This window comes from Pteropus alecto, unplaced genomic scaffold (assembly GCF_000325575.1).
Source record: "Pteropus alecto unplaced genomic scaffold, ASM32557v1 scaffold106, whole genome shotgun sequence".
Lineage (NCBI taxonomy): Eukaryota > Metazoa > Chordata > Mammalia > Chiroptera > Pteropodidae > Pteropus > Pteropus alecto.
This window is the reverse complement of record NW_006442103.1, coordinates 15529902-15554090: the sequence shown is the minus strand read 5'-3', so window position 1 is coordinate 15554090 and position 24189 is coordinate 15529902. Positions and strand designations below refer to the sequence as shown.

Here is a 24189-nt window from a genome sequence, read left to right as displayed (position 1 = left end):
ATGATCCAAAGGGTCATTGTGGATTCCTGCACACACCATGGATTGTGTTACAGGAGAAGAACACTGAGCTTGGAGAATCTCTTTCACAGTAGGTGAAAGCAAGCCTATTTGGTGACGTCGACTCATCCCTGCAAACATAACCTCGAAGACCCGTGGGGCCTGGGATTCCTGGCATCCCCGGCAAAGTGTGCAGACACGCACCACGGGGGAGCGCGTCCCTAACGCTTCACCGCGGAGGCAGCGCCTTCCTAGAGCAGCAGCGGAAGCCACTGCAGTGTCCCAACACTTGCAGAACCGGCTTCATCGCCCTCGCCCCTCGCCCCGAGCACAGCAGCAGGAGCGCCGACCTGCCAGGAAGCAGGAGCCACCCCCCTGATACTTCAGAGTACTTTTTAAGTATAATTGATACACAATATTACATAAGTTTCGGGCGTACAACACAGTGACTCTACCTTTTCATACCTTATAATGTGATCGCCATGATGAGTCTGGTTACCATCTGTCGCCGTAAAAGTTACTACGATGTTACTGACTACATTCCCCATGCTGCTCATTTTACCCCATGATTTATTTTATAACTGCAAGTATGTGCCTCTAATTCCCCTTCATCTTTCACCCATCCCCCAAACCCTCTAACCTGTGGCAATCATCAGCTTAATCTCTGTATCTATAAGTCTGTTTCTGTTTTGTTTGTTCATTTGTTTTGGGCTTTTTTATTCCACATGTAAAAAATAAAATCATATGGTATTTGTCTTCCTGTGTCTGGCTTATTTTACTTAGCATAATACCCTCTAGGTAATCTTTTTAATCTAGCACTTATCAAGTTAGTTTTATGCCTAGTTAATATTTCTTTATATTATATTCTCTGTTCAAAAAACTGGCATAGTTTCTGTCTCCTAGCTGGACCCTGAATGAAAAATAAATAATTCATATTTTGTTATTATCTATTATTAAATAGATGCTTATTTTTAAAACCAAGAAAACATTTGAAAGGAAAAGGACAACATTTTAAAATCGTACACAATTCCTGTATTCTGAACCAAATACTATTAATATTTTGACATATTTACACCCTCTTTTTTTCTGTACATATATACAATTTTTAAGTAATTGGATTTTTATTTTCCCTTTTCCTGCTACTAACATAACCTGAGCACCTTTCCACTTAACAAAACTGTCCACTTACGGGATCCATTCCCTTTCCTCCCACTCGCTCCTCAGTCTGTCCCAGCATGGTCTCTGCCCCCATCATGTCACTGAAATGCATCTTGCGAAGAATTAGCCACACATTTGAGCAAAGAGCATTTTCAGTCGTTATTGACTAGTTCCTCCTTAAAAACTCTCTTCCTGGTGCTCAAAACCTATACAGTCTCCCTGCCTCCTTCACTGACTCATCCTCCTCATATGTGACCTTTAATTAATGTCATGTTTCTGAGGCTGGAGTCTAGGTCGTCTTCTTTTCCCATGCCCTAAATTGTCTCTCTGAGCAACTTCACATTCACTTGTTTTCAGTTATCAGCTCACAGCAACTGAATCCCAAATTTATATCTCTAGTCACGACTTCTCCAATAAGCACCAGATCCACTGCATCTACTACCCATTTCGACTTAAAGATCATAGAATCCAGTCAAACTCAAAATACTTAAAATGAACTGATGCTCTTCCACTCCCAAACTACTATTCTTAAAGTATTCAATTTCTAATAACTGTCACATCATCAGTCTAGTATCAAAACACAGAAACTTGGAGACAGGACCAATTCTTCCTTCTGCCTCATTTCCCTCCCGCCCCAAAATATCACCCAATCTCATCCCTACAACCCATCCTAGTCCAAGGTGCCATTATTTCTTGCCCCAAATACTGCAATAGCTAACTGACCAGATGAAAGGAACACACACACACGCACACACATGCCAAGCTGTAACTATTGGTCGGTAATGTGCTTTTCTCACTAAATATATTGAGCATATTTTTCCTAGTTATAATATATCATAGTTATGTTCGTAGTTGTACAGTATCCTATGGTAAGAGATGTATTAATTGATTCAACCATTCTCCTCTAGATGAAGATTCAGGTCTTTTCAAATACTGACTACTGAAATGAAATATCCTTCTAAGTAGACCTTGTGTATCCACATTGTTACTTTTGGAGAATGTATTCCTAGAAGTGGGTTACTGGGTCAAAGACAATTTTAAATTTTAAATGTTTACTTGACATCAAATTATCTTCCAGAGGTTGTATCATTTGTATTCCCTCCAACAGCTTATCACACATTTTGTTAAAATTCAAACTACACACTCAATTACATACATTTAAAGTGGGTGCATTTTATTGTATTTAAATTAATCTCAATAAAGTTGCTTAAAGTAATCTGGGCCTTGAGCTGGGCTCCAGAGTTCTTTACCAGCAGAGAATGTGGAAGAATGAGAGTCTATTTCTGGCAGAAAATTATGGTATACCTCTATAAACACACAGAGAAATAAAACAATGTGGTCTAAATACACAGTTTCATGTATGCAGATCTGGGGCTTCTTCTGTGCTCCCTCTTTCCTGGATTTCACCCCTAAAATTCTAGCTCCTGTGGTAACTCCCAACTGTTCTGATTTGTCAAACCAGTAATCATAACCATAATCGTCAACTATGAATTAGTATTAGTATTGTGACTTTACACATGTATAAATGTGTATAAATGTGTAGATAAACTCTCATATTTAAGAGGAAAATGTTGGAGAGTGTTCTTTAAAATGTTATCTGGGTCAGCAAAGCTTAGTGGAATGTTTTGCCCAATTACCAGCACATCTGTAGAAAATAGAGAAGTTGAATTTTCAATGGAAATAGCAGCAATTTCTGGAGCAATATCAAGTCATCCAAAAATACAAAGAGAATTAGTACAATAAGGACAATAATGGCTAGCATTTATATCAGGAAAAATTAATATGTGAACTCTTTTTTTTTTACTCAGAACTTTAAAGGACCTTAGGTCAGAAGAGAATATTGTTTGTCTTAGAAAATATCGCTGAACTTATTCAAAAATGATCTTAACCAAGAGGCAATACAGTGCCATTTGTATTTTGGTAAAGAAAAACTCTGCTGCTGCTGTTGTTGTTTCTTTTGTTTTTATTATCTGTGAAATATGGATTAAACTCCACATACCCATTCCTCTATTTTATCTGACAGATTTCAGAGATGCAGTGATCCTCATAAATTATGTTGTTATCTTACTCAGGGAAGGATGCCACTTTGATAACCATTAAAAAAATGAGAAGAGACAATCTTGTAAAAGAAATGCCATATATTTGAAACAAGCATCTAGTAAACATAATAAATCATCGAGATTTTTAAACCAGTGAATAGTTAATATAAATAGCTTTGTTCTGAGAAAATGATAAAATTCACATTTATGATATTAATAAATCAACAGGAGAGAGGAACACTTTGTTAGGATGGCCGACAACCCTCATTTGGTTCCCTATACCAGAAAAACAGAACGCATGTAACGTTTTGTATAAGAAAGGCACTTTGCCATGCTATATGTTAATGTTCCGGGGTATATGAGACATAGGAACTTATTGTTTTTCCAATATTAAAATAATTCATATTCGAATTACTTTTCTATGTTTTATTTATTTTTAGTAGACCTCAGGGATTTGTTGATTTCCCAGAATACATATGGATTAGTGTTTTCAATGTAAACTGATCAAGGAGAAGGGTAAAATGGTCAGCAAAATTCTATTGCATGAGAAAGTCAGAAAAGTAAAACATGTTCTCTTTACTTTTTAATTGAGTAGACTGTATCCTAAGAAATTAACATATGGTATCTATTTTAAAATAGTAAAAGGATTCCCCACCCATGAGAAACAGAATATTCACCACACAGGAAAATGTCAAATGAGGAAGAGAAGTAATCTACGGAGTCAGGTATTATGTTAGGCACCTTCGCCTACTTAACCTCACAACTCTTAAGCAAACTCTCTCACATTTTCATAGATGAAGAAACTTAAGTTATTGAAGGTAAATACTTTGCCAAGACTCTCATGAAAGGGAGACAGAGTAAGGACTCAAATCACCAGCTCCAAAGTGTATGTGCGTCCCTCCACCTCAAAATGTTTCTTCTTGAAGGATGAGGCATAAAAACGGCAAAATATAGAAATACCAGTAACATCATATATGTTTTCAGCATTTTAGTGTTTTCCTATAACAAGAGCAACCCAAATTTCAACCTTCTGCTTGAACCTTCAGATAAGGAGCCTAATGTGAAACAGCCAACTACACACTAAAACTTTAGTCCTTCCTCTCTACAGTCAGATAAGCATGAAGAGAAGGGGGAAATGCTCTTCGTTCTCAAGGACAGCTGGGGGAATTCTGACACTGAAGGCGTCAGAACAGTTCCATCTTCTTCCTCCCTCTGCTGTTGAACATTTCACTCCGGAAGCTCCTGAAGTCAGAGGTCTGTGTGCGGAAGGTGAGACCAGAGTCGGCGGCAGAGTCCCGAGAGGGGTTGGGACCCACGCGAGGAAAGGAGGCCAACCAAGCAGGGGGGCTGAAGTCTCAGAGGAGGCCGGGGGAGAGGATGCACCTGACAAGGCCGCAGCCTGGCGAGCTCGGGAAAGTGGTTTGATACAGCAGGACTAGGCAAGTAGGTAAATATGTGAAAAATATTAGGAGGCAGGTGTCTCACGTTGCAAAAGAGGATTAGAAATGTGAAAAGGCAGAGAGCTAGAACGCGCCTTCTGGTGTTGGGCTATTGGTGTGAATTCATGGCTTCCAATACATATAGATCAAAACGGAAGAGTATGGACAAAGAGACAGACCATCTACGAGGCACAGGCGTACAAGGCGCACCTCGAGTGGAGGGCAGAGCGAGAACATTAAGAGAACCTTGTCTGCAAACCAGGCCCAATCTAAATACAAGGTAACGGCAGAGGAATCTGAAGCTAGTGGTGCACTGCAGATGATCTTAGCAATAAAAAACCCAAACCTGGTTCGACTCCAGGCTAAAAGGACTCGACTCCTAACCCAACGACACTGGCATAAATATTACTAACCTCAGTCTTTACTGGCCCATGCACAATATTTGACATTCAATCGAAAATTACAAAATCCCTATGAAAGCAAGAAAAAATAATCCACTTTCTAGAGATAAAGCGAGCGACAAACCAGACGCGGTGAGATCGAAACAATTTAAAATGACTATGATTACTATGTTAAAAGACCTAGTTGGTGGATAAGGTGGAAAACATGCACAAAGACAATGAGAAATTTTAAGAGAAATAAAAATTGTAATAATAATAATAATAAGTCAAAGTAACAGAGATGCCAAATGCCTTCGACAAGCTCAAAAATAGACTGAACGGAGCTGAGAAATTTTACTCTATGTAATAAGTACTATCTCAATAAACTTGACATTAAACATACTATCAGTTTACAATGATTTTATTCAAATATCTAGGTCACAGTTTCTCAAGGAACAGAACCAATCTAGGTCACAGTTTCTCAAGGAACAGAACCATCATTACCAAAATCACTTTAACAAGGAGTCTTGATAAAAACATAAATAATGGTCTCCATACTAAACCAGATGAATCCCAGTCCTGTGAGTAGAGCTTAGAATCTTCATTTTTAAAAAATACCCTATGTGATTCTGATACACACTGAAGTATGAAAACCTCTTGGCCAGAGTATAAATCACTTTTTAAAAATTAAATGTGAACTGAAGTGTTCTTGCTATAGAAAGACAGGTTGAAAGTATAACAAAGGTACATAATAAAGCCTAACAATAAAATTACAAATTAAATAACTGTTATTTATCTAATATTATATATTAAAGACCAGCACCTTCAAACATATTACTTCTAAAAAACTAGTACATGAATATCTCACTCTTTATTCATATAAGCACACAAAAATAGATGAAATGGGGAAGGCTTTCTGAGGAATAAAATCTAGAAGATAAAAAGAAAAATCTTAAAAATGGGGAAGGCTTTCCTAAAAATGACTACTTTAAGGTTAACCACAATAAATAAAAACTAAAGACAACATAAAAATCCATCTTTACAACACATATAACAAAAGATGAATTTTCTTAAATTTTCAAAGAACTCTTACAATCATTTAGACCAACAGACCAGCTTCTCAGAAAACATAAATGACTTAACCCCCTTCCTTCAGCCGCTCTCCAAGGTCACTCTTTAACCACCTGAGTCATGAAAAGGAATGTGCCACACCCACTGCCCCACCACGGGAGGTCTCACGTGTGTCTGCGTGTATCACACCGAAACTTCCAGAAAGGAGAATTGAGTTGTTGTTGTTTTTTAATTTACAGCAAAAAAAAAATACACACACACACACACACACACACACATATTCAATTTTCAAACAGTTGGTTTTAATAATTAATTTTTAGTATTAAGAGGATCCATATTCATCTTTCCTGATTCACTCCTTGATCTGGTCTTATTAACCTTCCCCGCCCCTGTCTGCCCATGTCATTCATTAACCGCAGCAGCAAAGCCTTGGAGAAGGACGGCTCCTGCAAAGGAGACGTGGTGTATGTATATAAAGCTAGGATCTGTGATGAATTTATGTCTTACTGAGATTCTCAAATGGAAAAACCATTGTTCCCTAGGAACAGTCCTACCTGATGCCTCCAGTTCTTTCGGCAACTCTTCACATTAGTTCAATATTAGATAATTAAGAAAAACGGTATGCTCCTGGGGAAACCTTTCATTTTATTAAATTCCATTCACAACCTCTTCCCCAAAACAAACAAGGTATTACTTGATTTTGCTCACCTCCTCTTCTGAAAGGTAATATGCTGCGAGCAGGCCTCCAATAAAGCGAATGTTGACTTCAAACACTGACACCTCTGAATTCTGTGAAAACATATTGAAAATATTCACATGTACATGAAGCTTTATAGTTTTCAAAATGTTTTCAATTCTTCATATGCTTCTTGCAAACATCGTGGAGAACGTTTTTTCCGCGTTCTACATCCTCGTTTCTCACGCAACTGCAATCTCGCCTCCCATCTGTTAATGTTACTGAAACTCCTCCGTTACTGTCACCGGGGTTTCCTAACTATCAAAAACAATGGGCCATTTTCGTGTACCTTACGTATGTGAAATCGTCAAGCTGTTTGGCACTGCTGACTATTCTCTCCTCCTGAAAGCCTCACTTCCCGAATTCTGGAATTAGCGCTCTCCCTACTGGTCCTTTTCTTTGTCCTAATCCCTACAGTGTAATGTCTATTTTTGCTTGTCTCTCTCCTCATGAATTTTAAATATTTTGCTAATATATGTAATAATAAGGGTCAAAAGAGGCACCACAATGATGATAGGATGATGGATTATTCAATTAATAATGTTGAGAAAACTGACTCCTAGGTACGAAATTGATTTGGATACTCATATATATATCAAAATGAAGTCCAAATGATTTAGAAATACAGAAAAAATTACAAAAAAGTAGAAGAAAATGTGACAATATTTAAAATTCCTTGAGAAAGCAGGTCCTCTGTAAGCATAAAATCAATAGCACTGATAACAAATGATGATAGAAAAACTTGAACTTTCTCCAAAATATAAAATACCTGAGGAAAAAAATTATGAACAAAATTAAAAGGCAAACAACAAACTAAAGGAAATTTGGCACAAATATAGCAGTATTAATAACATTACTACATATTACTCTATATGTGTGTATTTAAATATGGATATAAATACTGCTGAGAAAAATTCTAATACATGGAAAGAAAAGGAGAACTGGCAGAGAACATGACCAAAGAATCCATAGAATAAACACAATGACCAATATAAACATTTATGATTTTTAAATAAGAATTAAAAGGAAATATATATTACTTTGAAATCTTTCCGATATTCACAGGCAGAACACATCATTTGCTAACAAAAGTATATTTCTCTAGTATAGTATTTTCACAATACGATGTAATTTTTTAATAACATAATTGTCATCACATCCATCCTCAAAAGCGAAGTGCTTTATATTACTTCACATATTCCCAATATATAGCATACTGTAATAGACATTCACCAAACACAGAGAAGGGAACGAGGGAGGGAGGACTTCCATCACCAGAACAATACTCTTCCAGCCGGTTTCCCTGATTTCATCCTTACCCTCCTCCCTACACTCTATTTATTCATTATTCTGTAGCTACAGTGAGCCTTTTAAATCTTAAGTCAGTGTAGGCTACTACTCTGCGCACTCTGTGCAAATCCTCACAATGACTTCTGGCTGCGTTCAGAATGACTGATAAGACCCAACATAATCAGATACCTCACGACCTCTCTGTCATCTCCTACCAATATTCCTGTGACTCACTTTATTCCTACCAAATGGATCTACTTGCTGTTCCAGAACTGCCAAATTCACTCCCGTGTCAATCTTCACACTGTACTTTACCTGGAGGTCTCTGAACAAATGTCACCTTATCAGAAAGTTTTTCTGACTACACGATATAAAAATAATCCTTTATCACTAATATTCTTACCCTGCATTATTTCTCTGGTTAACAGTTATCATCTGATTACTATTAAATTTATTTGTAAAGGCCATACCTTCCCTCACAATAGAGACAGAGGTAAGTTCTAGAGGGAGAGCAGGGAGAGAATGGGAGACTGGCATTATTCAAAGGAGCAATGACAGAATCTTCCAAAACTGATGAAAACAGAAATCCTCAGGCCGATGAAACATTACGAGTCCTTTAAAGAATAACAGATACATGGTAATGGAATTACAGTATAGCAAAACAAATATCAAAATATTAAAACAAGGTCAAGAAAGATTATCTTTGAAAAATTAGACCAATAGCACACTTTTCAATAATATAACAGAAACAAGAAGACAATGGAACTGTACCTTTAAAAGGTTTAGAGAAAATAATCATCAACCTCTAATTCTATACTCAGCTATAATATATCTATTAGGAGAGAGTTTTATATACACATGGCTTCCCTTGGGTCTCCCCTCAGAAATGTCACTGTAACAAAGAATCCTTCAATAGCCACCCCTGTAAAATAGCAACCCCCCCACTACTTACTCCAATCCTACTTATTCTTCTTTATGGTTCTCCACAGCACTTAACACTAACTGATGTACTATATATAACCTGGAAAATGATATAAATGGAGCCATTTCAAAATGGAGTTGGAGCCGCCATCCCAGAGGAACAGCCTTGCATGTCGTGCTCCTCAAATCTTTGGATGCTTGAACTGGGCAAAATAATCTTTGGGCCGGGCCTCAAAATGGAGTTGGAGCCGCCATCCCAGAGGAACATGTCGTACTCCTCAAACCTTTGGATGCTTGAACTGGGCAAAATAACCTTTGGGCCGGGCTAAAGCAGCATTATCTTCCAAACAACTGCTTGTAAAGCTGACAGGAAAACAGACAGCCTGACTATAAGGACTGAAAATGAAGGACATTCTCTAGAATTAGCACCACCGAGGATATTACCTAGAGAATAACTTAACTTATTAGCACTAACAGAAATTCCTTCCTTTTCAACCATGTAATTACTTCCCTTCCCTTTTTCATAAAAATCCCTTGCTTTCACCTAATTGGGACATAATTTGGGTTTCTGCTTGAATCTCTGACCCCAGACTGCAATTATTTTTTAACTCAAATGCTTGTTGCCCCTTACGTTTGGCTTTTTATTTTTAAGTTAACAAATGTTTTTCTCCCAAAATTAGAATATTAACTCAAGAAAGAGAGAAGACTCTGTTTCATTCATTCCTGTAGCCACAGAATCTAGAACAGTGTCTGTCGCAGAGAAGGTATTCAATAAAGATATTTATTTATTCATTCCTTTATTTGGAAGTTTCAAATACAAGTTGAGACCAACCAGACAATAATTACACGTAAAATAAGACGGAGATGACCTAAGTTAAAGGATTCTAAGATCCACGTGTCCATCAAAAGGAGGGCAGAGAAACTGATTAATTGTAAATTTTGATAAGAACACATATAAAATTTGAAGGGTAACCTCAAAATGAATAGAAATGGAAAGTATAAGTGTCAAACTAATAGAGAGAAAAAGAAATGTGAAATAATTTAATCCAAAATGAAGAAGACAGAAAATAAAGCAACTGAAAAATACAATAATAATATAGGTAGCTAAATGAAGATGGAAGGCTCAACCCCAAATATGTTATCATAATAAATGTAAATATTTCAAACTTAACAGTCAAAAAACTCCAAGACTGGACAAAAGTAACAACAATCCAAATGCCACTATATGCATAACATACAGCTAAAACATATGACACAGAAAAGTTAAAAGTAAAGGGATAGTGAATGACTGTGCTGATTATTAAGTCACCCTTTCTCAGGTTCAAATCCACCCTTCTGTACTCCACTTTGGTATTACTGGAATTGGAACTCTGCAAATGCACTTTTCGTTTGCCAGCTGGCTGCCTTGTAGGCCGTGCCACTAGGGGGTTTACTGATACAAGGCTAGAGGAAGGAGGAGGGACTCATTCCTTCCGATTCACCTCTAGTTTCTGACAGTGTCAAACCAACCATGGTTCCGCACCGGCAGAGGCAGCTGGTTCCAGGTTTCAGTTCTGCGGCCACACACGCACACACACACACACACACGCACACACATGCACACACACACACCCTCTCTCCCTCCCTCCCACCAAACCAGCCTCGTCGTGGTCCTCAGCGATACCAAGCACCAGCTAGGTGCCCATGCCTTAGAGGGCTAAGTCCCAGCTCTGAGAGCCCTGGTAAGAGCTCCTCAGCTGCCAGAAACAGAGTCTCAAGCTACTGAATTTTAATTATCCCGACCTCTTCACATCGTTCTCACAGACCCAGGGGAGGCAGCTGTTTACTGCAGTTACCGGCCCTTGTGATACCACGATGTTCTTTTTGCCTTTTCAGTTCCCCATTATTTGGTTAACAATTCTAAACATTAAATACGCTAATTAAAATAAATGGTATAGTTCTAGTTCCAGCCAACGGATGCAATGACATACCAGCAAATTATCAGACACACTAAAGCTGCCACGCTAATGAACAGGAGTATCTGAGATTGCACGGATGCCAATTCTCTCCAAATTAATCTATAAACTGAACGTAATCCTCACTAAATTTCAACCATACTCCAGAGCCTAAAAGAACAAAGAGTTGAGAATTAAGATAACTTCCTAGTAGAACGAGATCAGATATCAAGATTCAAATGTAGATATCAAGCTTTTTATAAAAGCATTGTGGTTAAGAAAGTTTAATAATGATGTACGGATAAAGAATACAAGGCCAATGGAAAAGAACAGACTAATATGACCAACGTGGCATGTGTAAACAGTGGGGAAATAAACGTGCTAGGGTGGATAGTGCCTGTCTCATCCTATAGAAAAAAACAATTCCAGAAGGATTAAAGACCCAAATGCAAAAGCAAATGTTAAAACATCTCAAATTAAGTATAGTAACATATCTTCATGACCCTTAAGGGCTTTTTTAAGGTACAAAAAGTATAACCTGTACAATGCTACGTAGCCAAAGAGAAAGAAAAGACTACGCCCCCTCAGCCTCCATGCACAGTAAGATGGGGCCACGTGAGTAAGCTCTAGCAAGACCGGGGTGACCCACTCCTCAGAATTGTTCTTAAAAGACAGTCACCTATCTTTCCTCTATCCCTTCTTTTCTGCAGCTGAAAGATTTATTCACCTTATTTTGAGGTGGTACCATGAGGCAGAAGCTATATACTGAAGTTGACAGAGCAACAAGACAAAAGACCCCAGGTCCCTGATAATCAAGGAGCTCCCCAAACCAGCCCTAAGCTGCTTTTCTCTGCACTTAATATGGATGAGTGAGAAATAAATATCTTGTTTAAGCTACTTTATATTAGGTTTTCTGCCACCCACAGCCAAATCTAAACCTAACTGATAATAAAAATTTTTCTTATTGAAATATATGCAAAATATTAGAATAATATAAATAATATAAAGAAAGTAATCAGATTTTATCCAGTTAGCATCAGGAAAGACATCAGAGAAGAAATGCTTATGGATTTAAATCACGATTTGAATGATGAAGGGTCTGCCAAAAAGTGAAACACATCGGGTGACCTCCAACTACAGTCAGAAGGAACAGGAAGCACAGATATCATGATGATGAAGAAGACAAAAGGGTCCACACATCTTTTAGATGAAGACTGGTAATAATGAAAATAATTGTTACCATTTACTGAGCACCTTGTATGTACCAGATTATCTCAAACAATACTTGCAATATTGCAATAGGATAGCAATTTCATGACAGGTTTAGAAAGAATAAGAAACTTTCCCAAGTCACACAGCTAAAATGTAAAGCCTAAGCAGTACCACTTAACAACTATGCCAGAATACTGGAAGGATGGGCATAGGCCTAATTAGGGAGGCTTGTCAAAGCTGAGCCAAATCACTAAATCTTAAAACAAATAATAAAGCACTCATTATTTGTAAAGCAATTTATACTATACTGATATTTCTAGTTTTCTGCTTTTTCCCCACCAACTCTTACCTTAACACACTTATTTAACATACTGCTTCACCCCATATGATAAGGACAAGAAAAGCAAAAGGAAAGTGGGGAGAAAAAGTGTTTATTTTATGTAAAAATTAAGTAATAACTGATAATCCCAAAAGAAGAAAGGAGATTTAGGATTTCCTTAAACTACTGGTATAATGCTTAAAGCTATTGTGGTCAGACACTGTGTATTTTCACAGTCAGTCCAAAAAGTTATCAATTGTATACTCACCACACTGAAATCAAGGTTGTCTTCAATCCATTTTTGCCCATCTCGGAATTCGTCATGAAGTCCCATGATATAAAGGGTATCCAAAGCATCTACTATGGTAGCTCCCATCTGTGAACTTCCTGTATTTGGAGGAGAAAAACTGTCATTAAAAAGATGTCCTCCAATGTGGAGAAAAAGGTACCTTCATACACTGTTGGTGGGATAGCAAATTGGTACAGCCACCACAGAAAACAGTCTGGAGGTTTCTCAAAATAATTAAAAATGAATATATACCTTTTGACCCAGCAATTGCACTTCTGGGTATTTATCCAAAGAAAACCAAAACAATAATTCATAAAGATCTAGGCACACCTATGTTCACTGCAGCTCTATTCAAAAATAAAATCCTACCATTTGCAATGACATGAATGGACCTCAAGGTTATTATGCTGAGTAAAATAAGTCAGACAGAGAAAGATAAATACTATATGATTTCACTTATATGCAGAATCTAAGGAACAAAAATCGAAAACAGACTCACGAATACAGAGGACAATCTGGTAACGGCCAGAGGGGAGAGGGGGGTGGGGGACTGGGAAAAAGGGGTGAAGGGTTAAAGAAGTACAATTTAGTAGTTGACAAATTGTCACGGAGATGTGGAACATGGCATAGGGAATGCAGTTAGCATTAACGGCTAGGTGGAGAGCCAGAGGAGAGAAAGAGCAATTAGGGGGATCGTTTTATAAATTATATAAATGTCTAAGCAATGTACTGTATATTTGAAACTAATAATAAAATTAAATTTAAAAAAAAGATGGTCTCCAAATAAGGTCTATTATAACTTTTTATGTATAAAAAGCAAGTCAAAGTAAAAATATAAGGACCAAAAAGAATATCCAACGTGGCTCATTTTTTATAAGAATAGATAATATACTTTGTTTAATATATTTTCCTAAAGATGACACATTGACATCTAATGGGAAGATAAAAGAAAACTTAAATTATAATTCTCCTTTATTTTCTTCCTTATCATAATATATCTATCTACTTAATTGAGATAGGTTTTTAAAAAAAGATTAATTCCAGAAATGGGAAGGGTAGTTCAAGACAACAAACTAAGTCATAAGACAACCATGCTCTTCCGGTACAAATTCATAGAAAAGGCAAAAAAATACACTCAAAAATAATAACGAAAGTATAACAAAGCTACATAACCGTAGTGGAATAGAAACTATAACCCTTAGCAACCAAAAAAGCAGGTTGATAACAGTGAAAAATGAAGCCATAAAACAAAATATGAGTAGAGAAAATGGAAATAATAAGATCTATCCACCTTCAAGAAAGAGATAATCCTGACCTTCAAGGAAATGTTTCAGCGAGAGAGAAACTAATTCAACAAAGCTGGCTGATACCAAACCTAGAGACTATCAACACGTGACAAGACAACAGGCCAATCTTACTAATTAGTGTAACTACGAAACTTCTGAATAAAACATCAGGAAACAAACATGGCAGCGTAGTAAAAGAATAAATAACAGGGAGCAGATGGGTCCTCCCCAAACCCAGGAATGCAATTATTCTTTCTTTCTTCTGAGAAGGAAAATCACTCACACAGCTCACTGTCTACACTGACACGACTTTACTATCAGACTGTACACATCAAGAGTTTACTGTTTGAGGGGTCTCTCTCTTGCTCAAAATGGTAAAAGCTGCAAAATAATTTTATTGTTTATTCCAGGAACTTCCTGAAAGACCATCAACTATTCAACAGAGAGTACCAAATAATGTCTTAAACCCCAAAACGCTGAACTCTTTGCCTCCAAACTATCTGCTTACCAATCCTAAACTATTATATCACGATCCTTATCTAACCATAACCAAACATCCTCCAACTGAAAGGCCCATCGTAAACCAGATTTTAAAGTTTAATAAATATCTCAACCTTTTCCTTCCCCGTCTGTCAGGCTCTGGTGAGACAGTGGGTCTACCTCACCACAGTAAGCACTAAGCTCAGCTTTGTCTCATCAAGTTATCTTGGTGATATGTTTTGATATTTTAAGAGTCAGCATTTGACATTACTTAGTTACTCTTCTTTCTTTTCTTTCCTTTTTTCTTCCATTACTTTCTATATTGGGTAAATAGTGTTTTCTTCTGATTTGTTAAAGCTAAATAAATTTGTTCTTATATGGTGTCGTTAACTTACATTACATTTTCTTGCTCATGTGCTCCTAAGAATTTATTCAACTTATCGGTAAGTACATCTTCCCACTAACGACTACTTCCCCACACTGACAAATTCCTTGGTCTTCTCTCCACTCAGTTTTCTTGGTGTTGACATTAACTAGATTGTTTGTTCTGGTTTTTACAGACACACTTTCCTTTTATTTTTCCTGTTCCTCAGCTTTTATTAAGATAATAGAAACTTTACCAAGCCATTTAATTACCTACATATCCCCGTCCCTTACATAATCATTCAAAAATATATTTCTTTTTATTTTAGTATATCATTCAAAATATTTATCGTGTTTATTTTAAATCCTTAAGAGTATAGGTAGTGATGCTCCTCAGAACTCTTGTTATTTATTTAGTCTGGTGAACGCAAATTCCTCGAAAGTGCTGACTACTCTGAAATGGAAAAAGGCCTGACCTACTTGTCTGTTCCGTGCCAACTCTGCTTAGTTCCTCAGGAAGAAGTCTGTGCCATAGGCTAAAGAGCCCAAGGCAGAGACAGGCAAAGTTGGAATTACTGGCTATGACTATGACTGTTTACCTAGATGACTCAAGGAAGGTCTAAAACTGTCCTTAGGTCAAAGAAGTAAAACATGAACTGCATAATACATACGACATTAATACAAATTATTATGAGAACACAGAAATCAACTAAAGCAGTTCTCAGGGAAAAACTCATAACTTGAATTTGTTACAATAATAAGAACAAATGAAGTAACTGAATTCACAACATTCGACTAAGAAGAAAAAAATGATAAATTTGACCAACGAAGTGGAAGAATCAGACAATCTAAAAGCAAAAATAAATTAGAAATTAATGAAGAAAACTGTGAACATAATAAATGCAAAAGATGATTCTATACGAATAATTATACACTGAATCTACCACTAAACAATGTTTAAAAACTAGTCAAGGGAAAACAAAAATACAAAATAAGAAATGAGAATGCATCGACAAACAGATACAGAGGAAATTTTTTTAAATCTATAAAAAGCCCATTTTAGTTATATCTTTCCAATAAATTTGAAAAAATGAGTGGAATTGATTTTCTAAGAAAATATATATATGTTATTTTGACTTATGAAAGAAGAAACAGAAGATCTAAACAAACAGACAAACACAGGAAACAGAATTCTCAAAGAGCTACTCACTATAAAAGTACCATACTCCATAATGTCACAGAATAAAGCGTGGGAAAATAGAGCTTAACATTCAATTTATGAATTCTGCATACCAGATGCAAAAATCCAAGAAAAATAAATAAAATAAAATAAATAGATAGCTAGATAGATAAATAAATAAAATAAAACCACTATCTGATCTCATTGTAAGCATCATGGAAAAATTGAGGAGAACACTGAGCTGTATGGTAAGTTTATGTGAAGATACCGGGAAACTACGCCCAGAGTATATACTACATTATCCTTCCAGCAGCGGTGCTTGAGAGCTCTAATTGTTCTACCACCCTTATCAATATTTGGTGCTGTTTGTCTTTTCATTTTAGTCATTCTAATGGTTGTGGACGATATTACACTGTGACTTGAGTTTTAATTTCTCTGATAACTAATGTGCTTTTCTGGTTATTCATATACCTTCTTTGGTATATGAATTATTTATATATACTGAATACATCCTTATAGACATATATCACACATTTTCTCCAAGTCTTGCGGCTTGCTTTTTCATTTTGCTAATGTCTTTTGGAAAGCAGAAAATTTTAATTTTCATGAAGTCCAATTTATCCCTCTTTTTTCTTTTATGGTTTATGCTTTTTGAAGTCTAAAATCTCTTTGCTTATCTCGAGGTCACGGAGATACTCTCAAGTGCTTTCTACTGGAAGTTTTACACTTTTAGCTTTTATGCCTAGATCTGTGATCCACTTTTGCGTACAATGTTGAAGAGTCCACGTTCATTACTTTTCTCCATGAATACGTAGTTAATGCAGCAAACTACTGGGAAGACCACCCTTTCACCCACTGAATCGCCTCAGCACCTTTGCTGCAAATCCATTAACCATGTATGTGCAGTTCTATTTCTATTCTTTTCCATTGATCTCTATGTCCTTATGCCAAACCCATACTGTCCTCATTACTGCAGCTTTACGCTAAATCTTAAAATCAAATCATATAAATTCGACTTTGTTTTTCCTTTAAAAAAATTAATGACTGTTGAGCATGCTTTACATTTTCACATAGGTTTTAGAGTCAATCTATCATTTATACAGAAAAGTCATTTTCATTGGGATTGCTTTAAATATAAGTATGGATTTCAAGAGAACTGACATTTCAACAATATTGAGGACAGCGGCCCCCCTTTATCCATGGGGGATATATTCCAAGATCTCTAGTGGATGCCTAAAACTGTGGATAGTACTGAACTCTATATATTTTTTTTCCTATACGGACCTACCTATAATAAAGTTTAATTTATAAACTAGGTACAGTAAGAGATTAACAACAATAACAATAAAATAGAATGACTACGACAATATACTGTAATGAAAGTCACAATGGCTTTGGGGCCGTTATGAAGTAAAACAAGGGTGACTTGAATACAAGCACTGCAACAGTCACCCGATAACCAGGACGGCTACTACGTGACTAATGGGCGGGTAGCGTGTGCAACTCTAATAGCAGCTGGAAAAATCAGTGTCAGTGCTAACTAACTTATGTCCAGCACCATTTCCCTCTCTCCACTCACAAGCTCCGGGGGTGAGCCCTCACTGGGCAAAACCAAACGAATACACCCCATCCTTCTGAGTATAGCTCTTGGGTCAAGGATGGGCACAAAACGCAATTAAAGACAGCCAGAAACAATAAGTCTTTCGATGAGATTTCTGAGAAACCCAAGCGTTCTCCTCTTTTCTACAGAGGCGTTAGTACGAAGACAGCAAGCTTCGAGCTGCTGCAGCCATCCTACTAACAAGCTCGCCTGAAGATATCCGCACACAGAGGAAAACAGAGTAAAGAGATAGAGAAAAAAGCTCAGCTGGAATCCAATTTACGCTAGGACTTCATTGAACTGATTAAATTTCCTTTTTAGTTTAAGCCATTTTGAAGTGGATTTTCTGTTATCTGCACGTGAAGAATCCTCTGATGCCAAGAACTAACTAGGGAGAAGTCAGAGGAACACTGATTTCAGTTACCATATAAAAGAATTTTTTAATAATCAAAGCTAAGAGAAAGGAAAAGAACACGTGTTAAGCTGTTTTTCATATAATCTAGAATATTTAAGTAAAGGTTCAATACTCGCTTGTATATATTCCTATAGTAACAGAGAGGCGAGGCTTTTAAAGTTCCTTTCGACTCTAAGATTCTGATTCTGTAAAGGCATACTGAATTTGGGCTGTCACATGAGACACTCAGAACTACTATCCCTCTCTCACAGACTTCTATTTAAATGAAGAAAAGGTTAAAAAAAAAGATTTAAAAAAATTCCCAAATCATACTCACTAGCAAGAATATAAGAGATAGAAAAGCAACAGAGTAAGTAGGAAGCGAAGTCTTAAACTTTACTAATCCTTTAATAAGCTAACTGCAGATCTAAAACCATAAAACAAAACAAACGATAAAGGATCTCTTCCTACTTATTTGGCTGAGAAAAAACTGTAAGCGACTCAAAAATATTAATAAAAGATGCAATCACCTAATTTTGATTACTGAAAATGCTGCAGGATTGCATTTTCACTTTGTCTACCATTTCACTATAATTTTCTTCCCACAATGGATTCTTCCCCTGTGCTGATATTAATTTTTTTCTATCCTGGAGGATTCCTGAAGCAGTGTAGAATAGTGGTTAGAAGCATGGATGTTGGCACTAGAGGGCTTGCATTCAAAATCTGACTCCATCATTTACTAACCGTGTGCCCCTGGGAAAGTTAGTGAACCTAACTATGCTTTGGTTTCCTCACCTATAAAATAATTAATAATAATAATAGTAGTAGTAGTAGTAGTAGTAGTAGTAGTAGTAGTAGTAGTACCTGCCTCATAAGGTTGCTGTTGGTACTAAAAAAGTTCAATTCACATAAATTTCTGAAATCAGTCTTTGGCACACAGTACGTTTACTGGTCTGCTGCGGCTGCTGTAACAAAATACCACAGTCTTGGAGACAAACAATGGAAATTTGTTTTCTCGTAGTTCTGGAGACTAGAAGTCCAAGATTGGTGCAGGCTTCTTTCTCGGCTTACAGACATCTCCCTTCTCACTACGTTTTACACGGTCTCTCTGTGGCGCATGCGCAAGGGACAGAGCTCTGGTGTCTCTTCCTTAAGAGGAGGAGATTAGAGCCCCACACTTACGATCTCGTTTAACCTTAATTACCTCCTAAAGGCTCCATCTCCAAATATAGTCACGTTGGGGTTAGAGCTGCAACATATAAATTAGTGAGGGACACAATTCTGCCCAGAGCAGTAAAACTATATAAATACTGTTGATTTTACTGTTTATGTATATACGACTATTGCTCTAAAGGAAAATAGTCTTATTCACAAACCAAATTACAGAATCTAAAGCAAATAACCGATCTCCTGGCAGACTGGTAGCAAAGAAGGTAAAACTTTTTATTGGAATATATACTTAATTTCTTTTCATTTTCATAATGGTCCCTCTGAAACGGAGGACCAACAGGAACATCTTGCTTCCATGCCCAGTTAACTGAGGATGAAAGGGCCAAGTTTCCAACTCTAACCTCCTTTAACTTGTACGATCTCACAGACACCTCCTAGTTTACCCAGGAAATTAACGCATGTGCTCCTATGACAAGCTGTCAAGAACCCACCTGACAATAACCGGAACCTACCACGCCTCTGTCATCACAGACCAACCCTCACCAAATAGCGATCTATAAAGTTTACATCTGAAGAAGTCTGGCAAAATTACCAAAAATTAAAACTGCTTTTCATTTTTTTAAACTGCTATTATTTTTAAAAAGAGAAAACATTGTCGAATTTCTTCCATTAGGATTTTAACAAAATTACATTCAGTTAAGAAAGAAACATCCATTTTAGTAACAAAAAGATTTGTATTGACTTCTAAGGAATGAAATTTTTTAGGTTATATGAAAGCTCATTTATCTTCTGAATTTAAATTCAACAAACAATCTTTCCTTATACAGTACTGCAATGATTAAATGGAATAATGTATGTTATTTAACTACTACCTTGCCCAGGACCAGTATCTATTTGATGAATGTTAATACATTAAGTGTTCTGAGAAATGAGGTTTTAAAAAAAAGTAGGAAATTAATATCCAACTCCTGTTTTCAGTACATATTTATACTCCAATCCATTAAAAGGGCTCATAGTTACCACTGAGCTTAATATAAAGGGATATTTACTTGAAGAGAGGATCTAATTTTAATCAACCATTAAATATAACGGCTTTTACTTTACTTTACGTCTCACAGGGTGGCATCCATGTAGCAATGAAAACTTCTCTATCTGTAACCTCTGCTGAGGAAATATACTTTATTAAGTGATGGCTGCAAAATTAAATGTCACATAATGAGATCTCTGGTGTCTCATTATAATTTAAATCTTTTAAACTACAATATAAATTAAAATTTTTTCCCATTATTTCTCCATCCCAACATCTTTCAAGCTCAGGAGAAATTACCTTTCAGTCATTTTCTTTTTTTACAGAAAACAACCAGGCAAAAAACAGATTATAAGAGAAATCACAGCATGAGAAAAACCTTCCACAGTTTCACATGCAAAGAAAAATGCCGTTGTTTGGATTGCGGTTGTGGTGCATCGCAATGAGCAACAACCGCATCGCATGTGGCTAGTTTATGTGCATTGCTACCCGTTAATACGTTCTTGCTTTCATCTATTATTACTTAAAAGAAAACCATCACGTCAAGAAGAATTTTAAAAAAGGAAAGACGTGAAGACTATAAAGAACTGCTTGATGATTCTCAAAACTTATCCTGGGTTTAAGTGAAAGTTTTTAGGTAAGTTAGTTAAGTAAGCTAACTGGCTCTTTGAAACAGAATTTTTACACGTGGACAGAACTCAAGAGAGGTAGAAAGTTAGAGAGAACTCAGGTTGAATACAGCTCTTCCGCAGACCTCCATACATATCCACCTTGTAACAGCAAATGTACAACAGAAGCCACTAAACTGACCGACTAAATCACCTTGGGCACGTTAAGTTTCTTTACATACATATGCAAGCACGCCTGTGTTACTGCGCTTGGGTAGCAGCCCTGTGTCGAGCGAGCCTACTGGCGCCATTTTTCCAACAGCATTTGCTCACCTTGAGTCTCTGTATCACGTTTTGGTAATTCTCACAATATTTCAAACTTTTTCATTATTATTATAATAGTTATGGCAACCTGTAGTCAGTGACCCATCTTACGACTGCATTGCTCTGGGACGCTATGAGTTGCAAACTACAAGACGCTAAAGTTAATAGATTTGTGTGCTCTGACTGCTCCACCAACTGGCCAGTCCTCTTTCTCTTTCTCCTCAGGCCTCTGTATCCTCTATGGAAATCGGGCCAGTTAATAACCCAACAATGACCTCTAAGTGTTCAAGTGAAAGGAAGAGACATATGTCTCCTACTTTAAGTCCAAAGCTAGAAATGATTGAGCTTAGTGAGGAAGGCATACTGAAAGCCAAGACAGGCCGAAAGCTTGACCTCTTGAGCCTGTTAGCCAAGTTGTGAATGCAAAGGAAAAGCTCTTGAAAGAAATTAAAAGTGCTACTCAAGTGAGCGCACAAATGATAAGAAAGCAAAACAGCCATATTGCTGATATGGAGGAAGTTCTGGTGATCTGGATAAAAGACGAAACCAGCCACAACATTCCCTTAAGCCAAGCCTCATCCAGAGCAAGGCCCTAACTCACTTCAGATCTATGAAGGCCAAGAGAGGTGAGGAAGCTGCAGAAGAAAAGTCTGAAGCTGGCGGAGGAGGCTGGTTCATGAGGGCTAAGGAAAGAAGCCGCTTCTCTAACATAAAAGTGCAAAGTGAAGCAGCAAGAGCTGATGTAAAGGCTGCAGCGTGTTATCTGGAAGGTCTAGCTAAGACAACGAATGAGGGTGGCTGCACCAAGCAACAGATTTCCATTGCAGACAAAAGAGCCTTACACCGGAAGAAGATGCCATCTGGTACTTTCACAGCTAGAGAGAAGTCAATGCCTGGCTTCAAAGCTTCAAGAGAGGCTGACCCTCTTGTTAGAGGCTAATGCAGCTGTGACTTTAAGGTGAAGCCAAGGCTCATTTACCAGTCCCAAAACCCTCGGGCCCTTAAGAACCATGTTCAGTCTACTCTGCCTGTGCTCTCTGAATGGAACAAAGCCTAGATGACAGCACATCTGTTTACAACATGGTTTACTGATTATTTTAAGCTCACTGTTGAGACATACTGCTCTGAAAGATTCCTTTCAAAATATCACTGCTCATTGATAATGCACCTGGTCACCCAAGAGCTCTGACAGAGACGTGCAACGAGACCAGTGGTGTCCTCCTGCCTGCTAACATAGCGTTCCCTCTGCAGCCCATGGATCAGGAGTAATTTCAACTTTTAAGTCTTATTATTTAAGAAATACACTTAAGAAATAAGGCTAAGGCTGCCATAGATAATAATTCCTCTAATGGATCTGGGCAAAGTAAATTGAAAACCTTCTGGAAAGGGTTCACAATTCTAGATGCCTTTAAGAACATTCTTGATTCACGGGAAGAGATCAAAATAGCAACATTATTGGAAATCTGGAAGAAGTTGATTCCAAGCCTCGTAGATGATGACTTTAAGGAGTTCAGGAAGTAACTACAGATATGGTGGAAACAGCAACAGGACCAGAATTAGAAGTGGAGCCTGAAGATGTGACTGAATCGATATACTAATTGATATACTAACTGATGTAAATTGCTGCCATCTCATGATCAGATTTGAATGGATGAGGACTTGCTTCTTATGGATAAGCGAAGAAAGGATTTTCTTGAGATGGAATCTACTCTTTTAAAGATGCTATGAAAATTATTGACATGACAACTAAGGATGTGGAATATTACATAACCCCAGTTGTTAAAGCAGAGGCAGAGTGTGAGAAGGCTGACTCTAATTTTGAAAGAAGTTCTACTGTGGGTAAGATGCTATCAAACAACACTGCAGGCTGCAAAGAAATGCTTGTGAAAGGAAAGGTCAATCGATGCAGCAAACGCCACTGTTGTATTATTTCAAGAATTTGCCACAGCCACCCCAACCTTCAGCAACCACCACTCTGATGAGTCCACAGCCATCAATGCAGAGGCAAGACCCTCCACCTGCAAAAGATCAGGACTCGCTGAAGGCTCAGATGATGGTTAACAATTTTTAGCAATAAAGTATTTTTTAATTAAGGTGTGTACTTTTAGATATAATGCTACTATTGCACAGTTAACAGACTGCAGTATAGTGTAACATAACTTTTCTACGTACTGGGAAACCGAACTTTGTGGGTCTTGCTTTACGGCGGTATTCACTGTACTGTGGTTGAACCAGGACTGTAACAGCCCCTTGGTGCGCTTGTACACAGCATTACTGGAATTTCTTTCCTTCTCCTCGTCCTCTCTAATATGTGAGTAACAAGACTGATGCTATGTTGAAGAAAAAGAATTACAAGTAGGTACCTAACTTCTCAGCATTTAAAAAATGCAGAAAAAGCTTCAAAATACTAAGATAGATGACTAACACATCTGTATATAACAGAAGATCTACCACATATCTGTGTGTTCCAAAGCAACCATAACCCATCTTGACTGAAACTTGCAAAAAAATATATGTTGCTTCCCATTATAATTTGAGTATTCCACAGAAATACTCAGGTTTTAGAAAGTTTGATCCTGTTCTAAATATGGAAGTAAAGAATGAAAATAGTACTAAGAAAAAGTAAACTTACCAAATATATTAGTGGAGTGTCCTTTCTTTGCAATAGGTCTGAGTTCGTTATGTCCCCATCCATATAACCTATAATTATCCCAGGCATATTTCATCATCTGAGAAAAGAAAAATGGTAATCCATCAATTTACACTTATCTTTATATTTCATGTAATCCACTGATTCTAACACTATAACTTTACACATTCTCCTACATCTCCTACATGAGTATATTATTCTATTAACATTTGTATGGGTGTGAAAACACACTTAATACTGTTTAACCTCAAGGTCTACACAGCAGAAGAATCTGTCATGGACAAGTTCTTTTTATTGCGGAGGAAGGTGTTTGTTTGGCACT

At 37.1% G+C, this 24189-nt stretch overlaps 1 protein-coding gene across 3 annotated transcripts in view; it reads right to left on the bottom strand.

Annotated features, from left to right (window-relative positions):
* Positions 1-24189, bottom strand: part of MAN1A2 (mannosidase alpha class 1A member 2) — a 273987-nt gene that overhangs the window by 56148 nt on the left and 193650 nt on the right. For all 3 annotated transcript variants that reach the window (XM_025052328.1, XM_006919680.2, XM_025052327.1), the window contains 3 exons: positions 23850-23946; positions 12765-12883; positions 6793-6873 (listed from right to left, as the gene is read on the bottom strand). In XM_025052328.1, coding sequence (XP_024908096.1) covers positions 6793-6873; positions 12765-12883; positions 23850-23946 — 297 coding nt within the window. The remainder of the gene's footprint in view (positions 1-6792; positions 6874-12764; positions 12884-23849; positions 23947-24189) is intronic.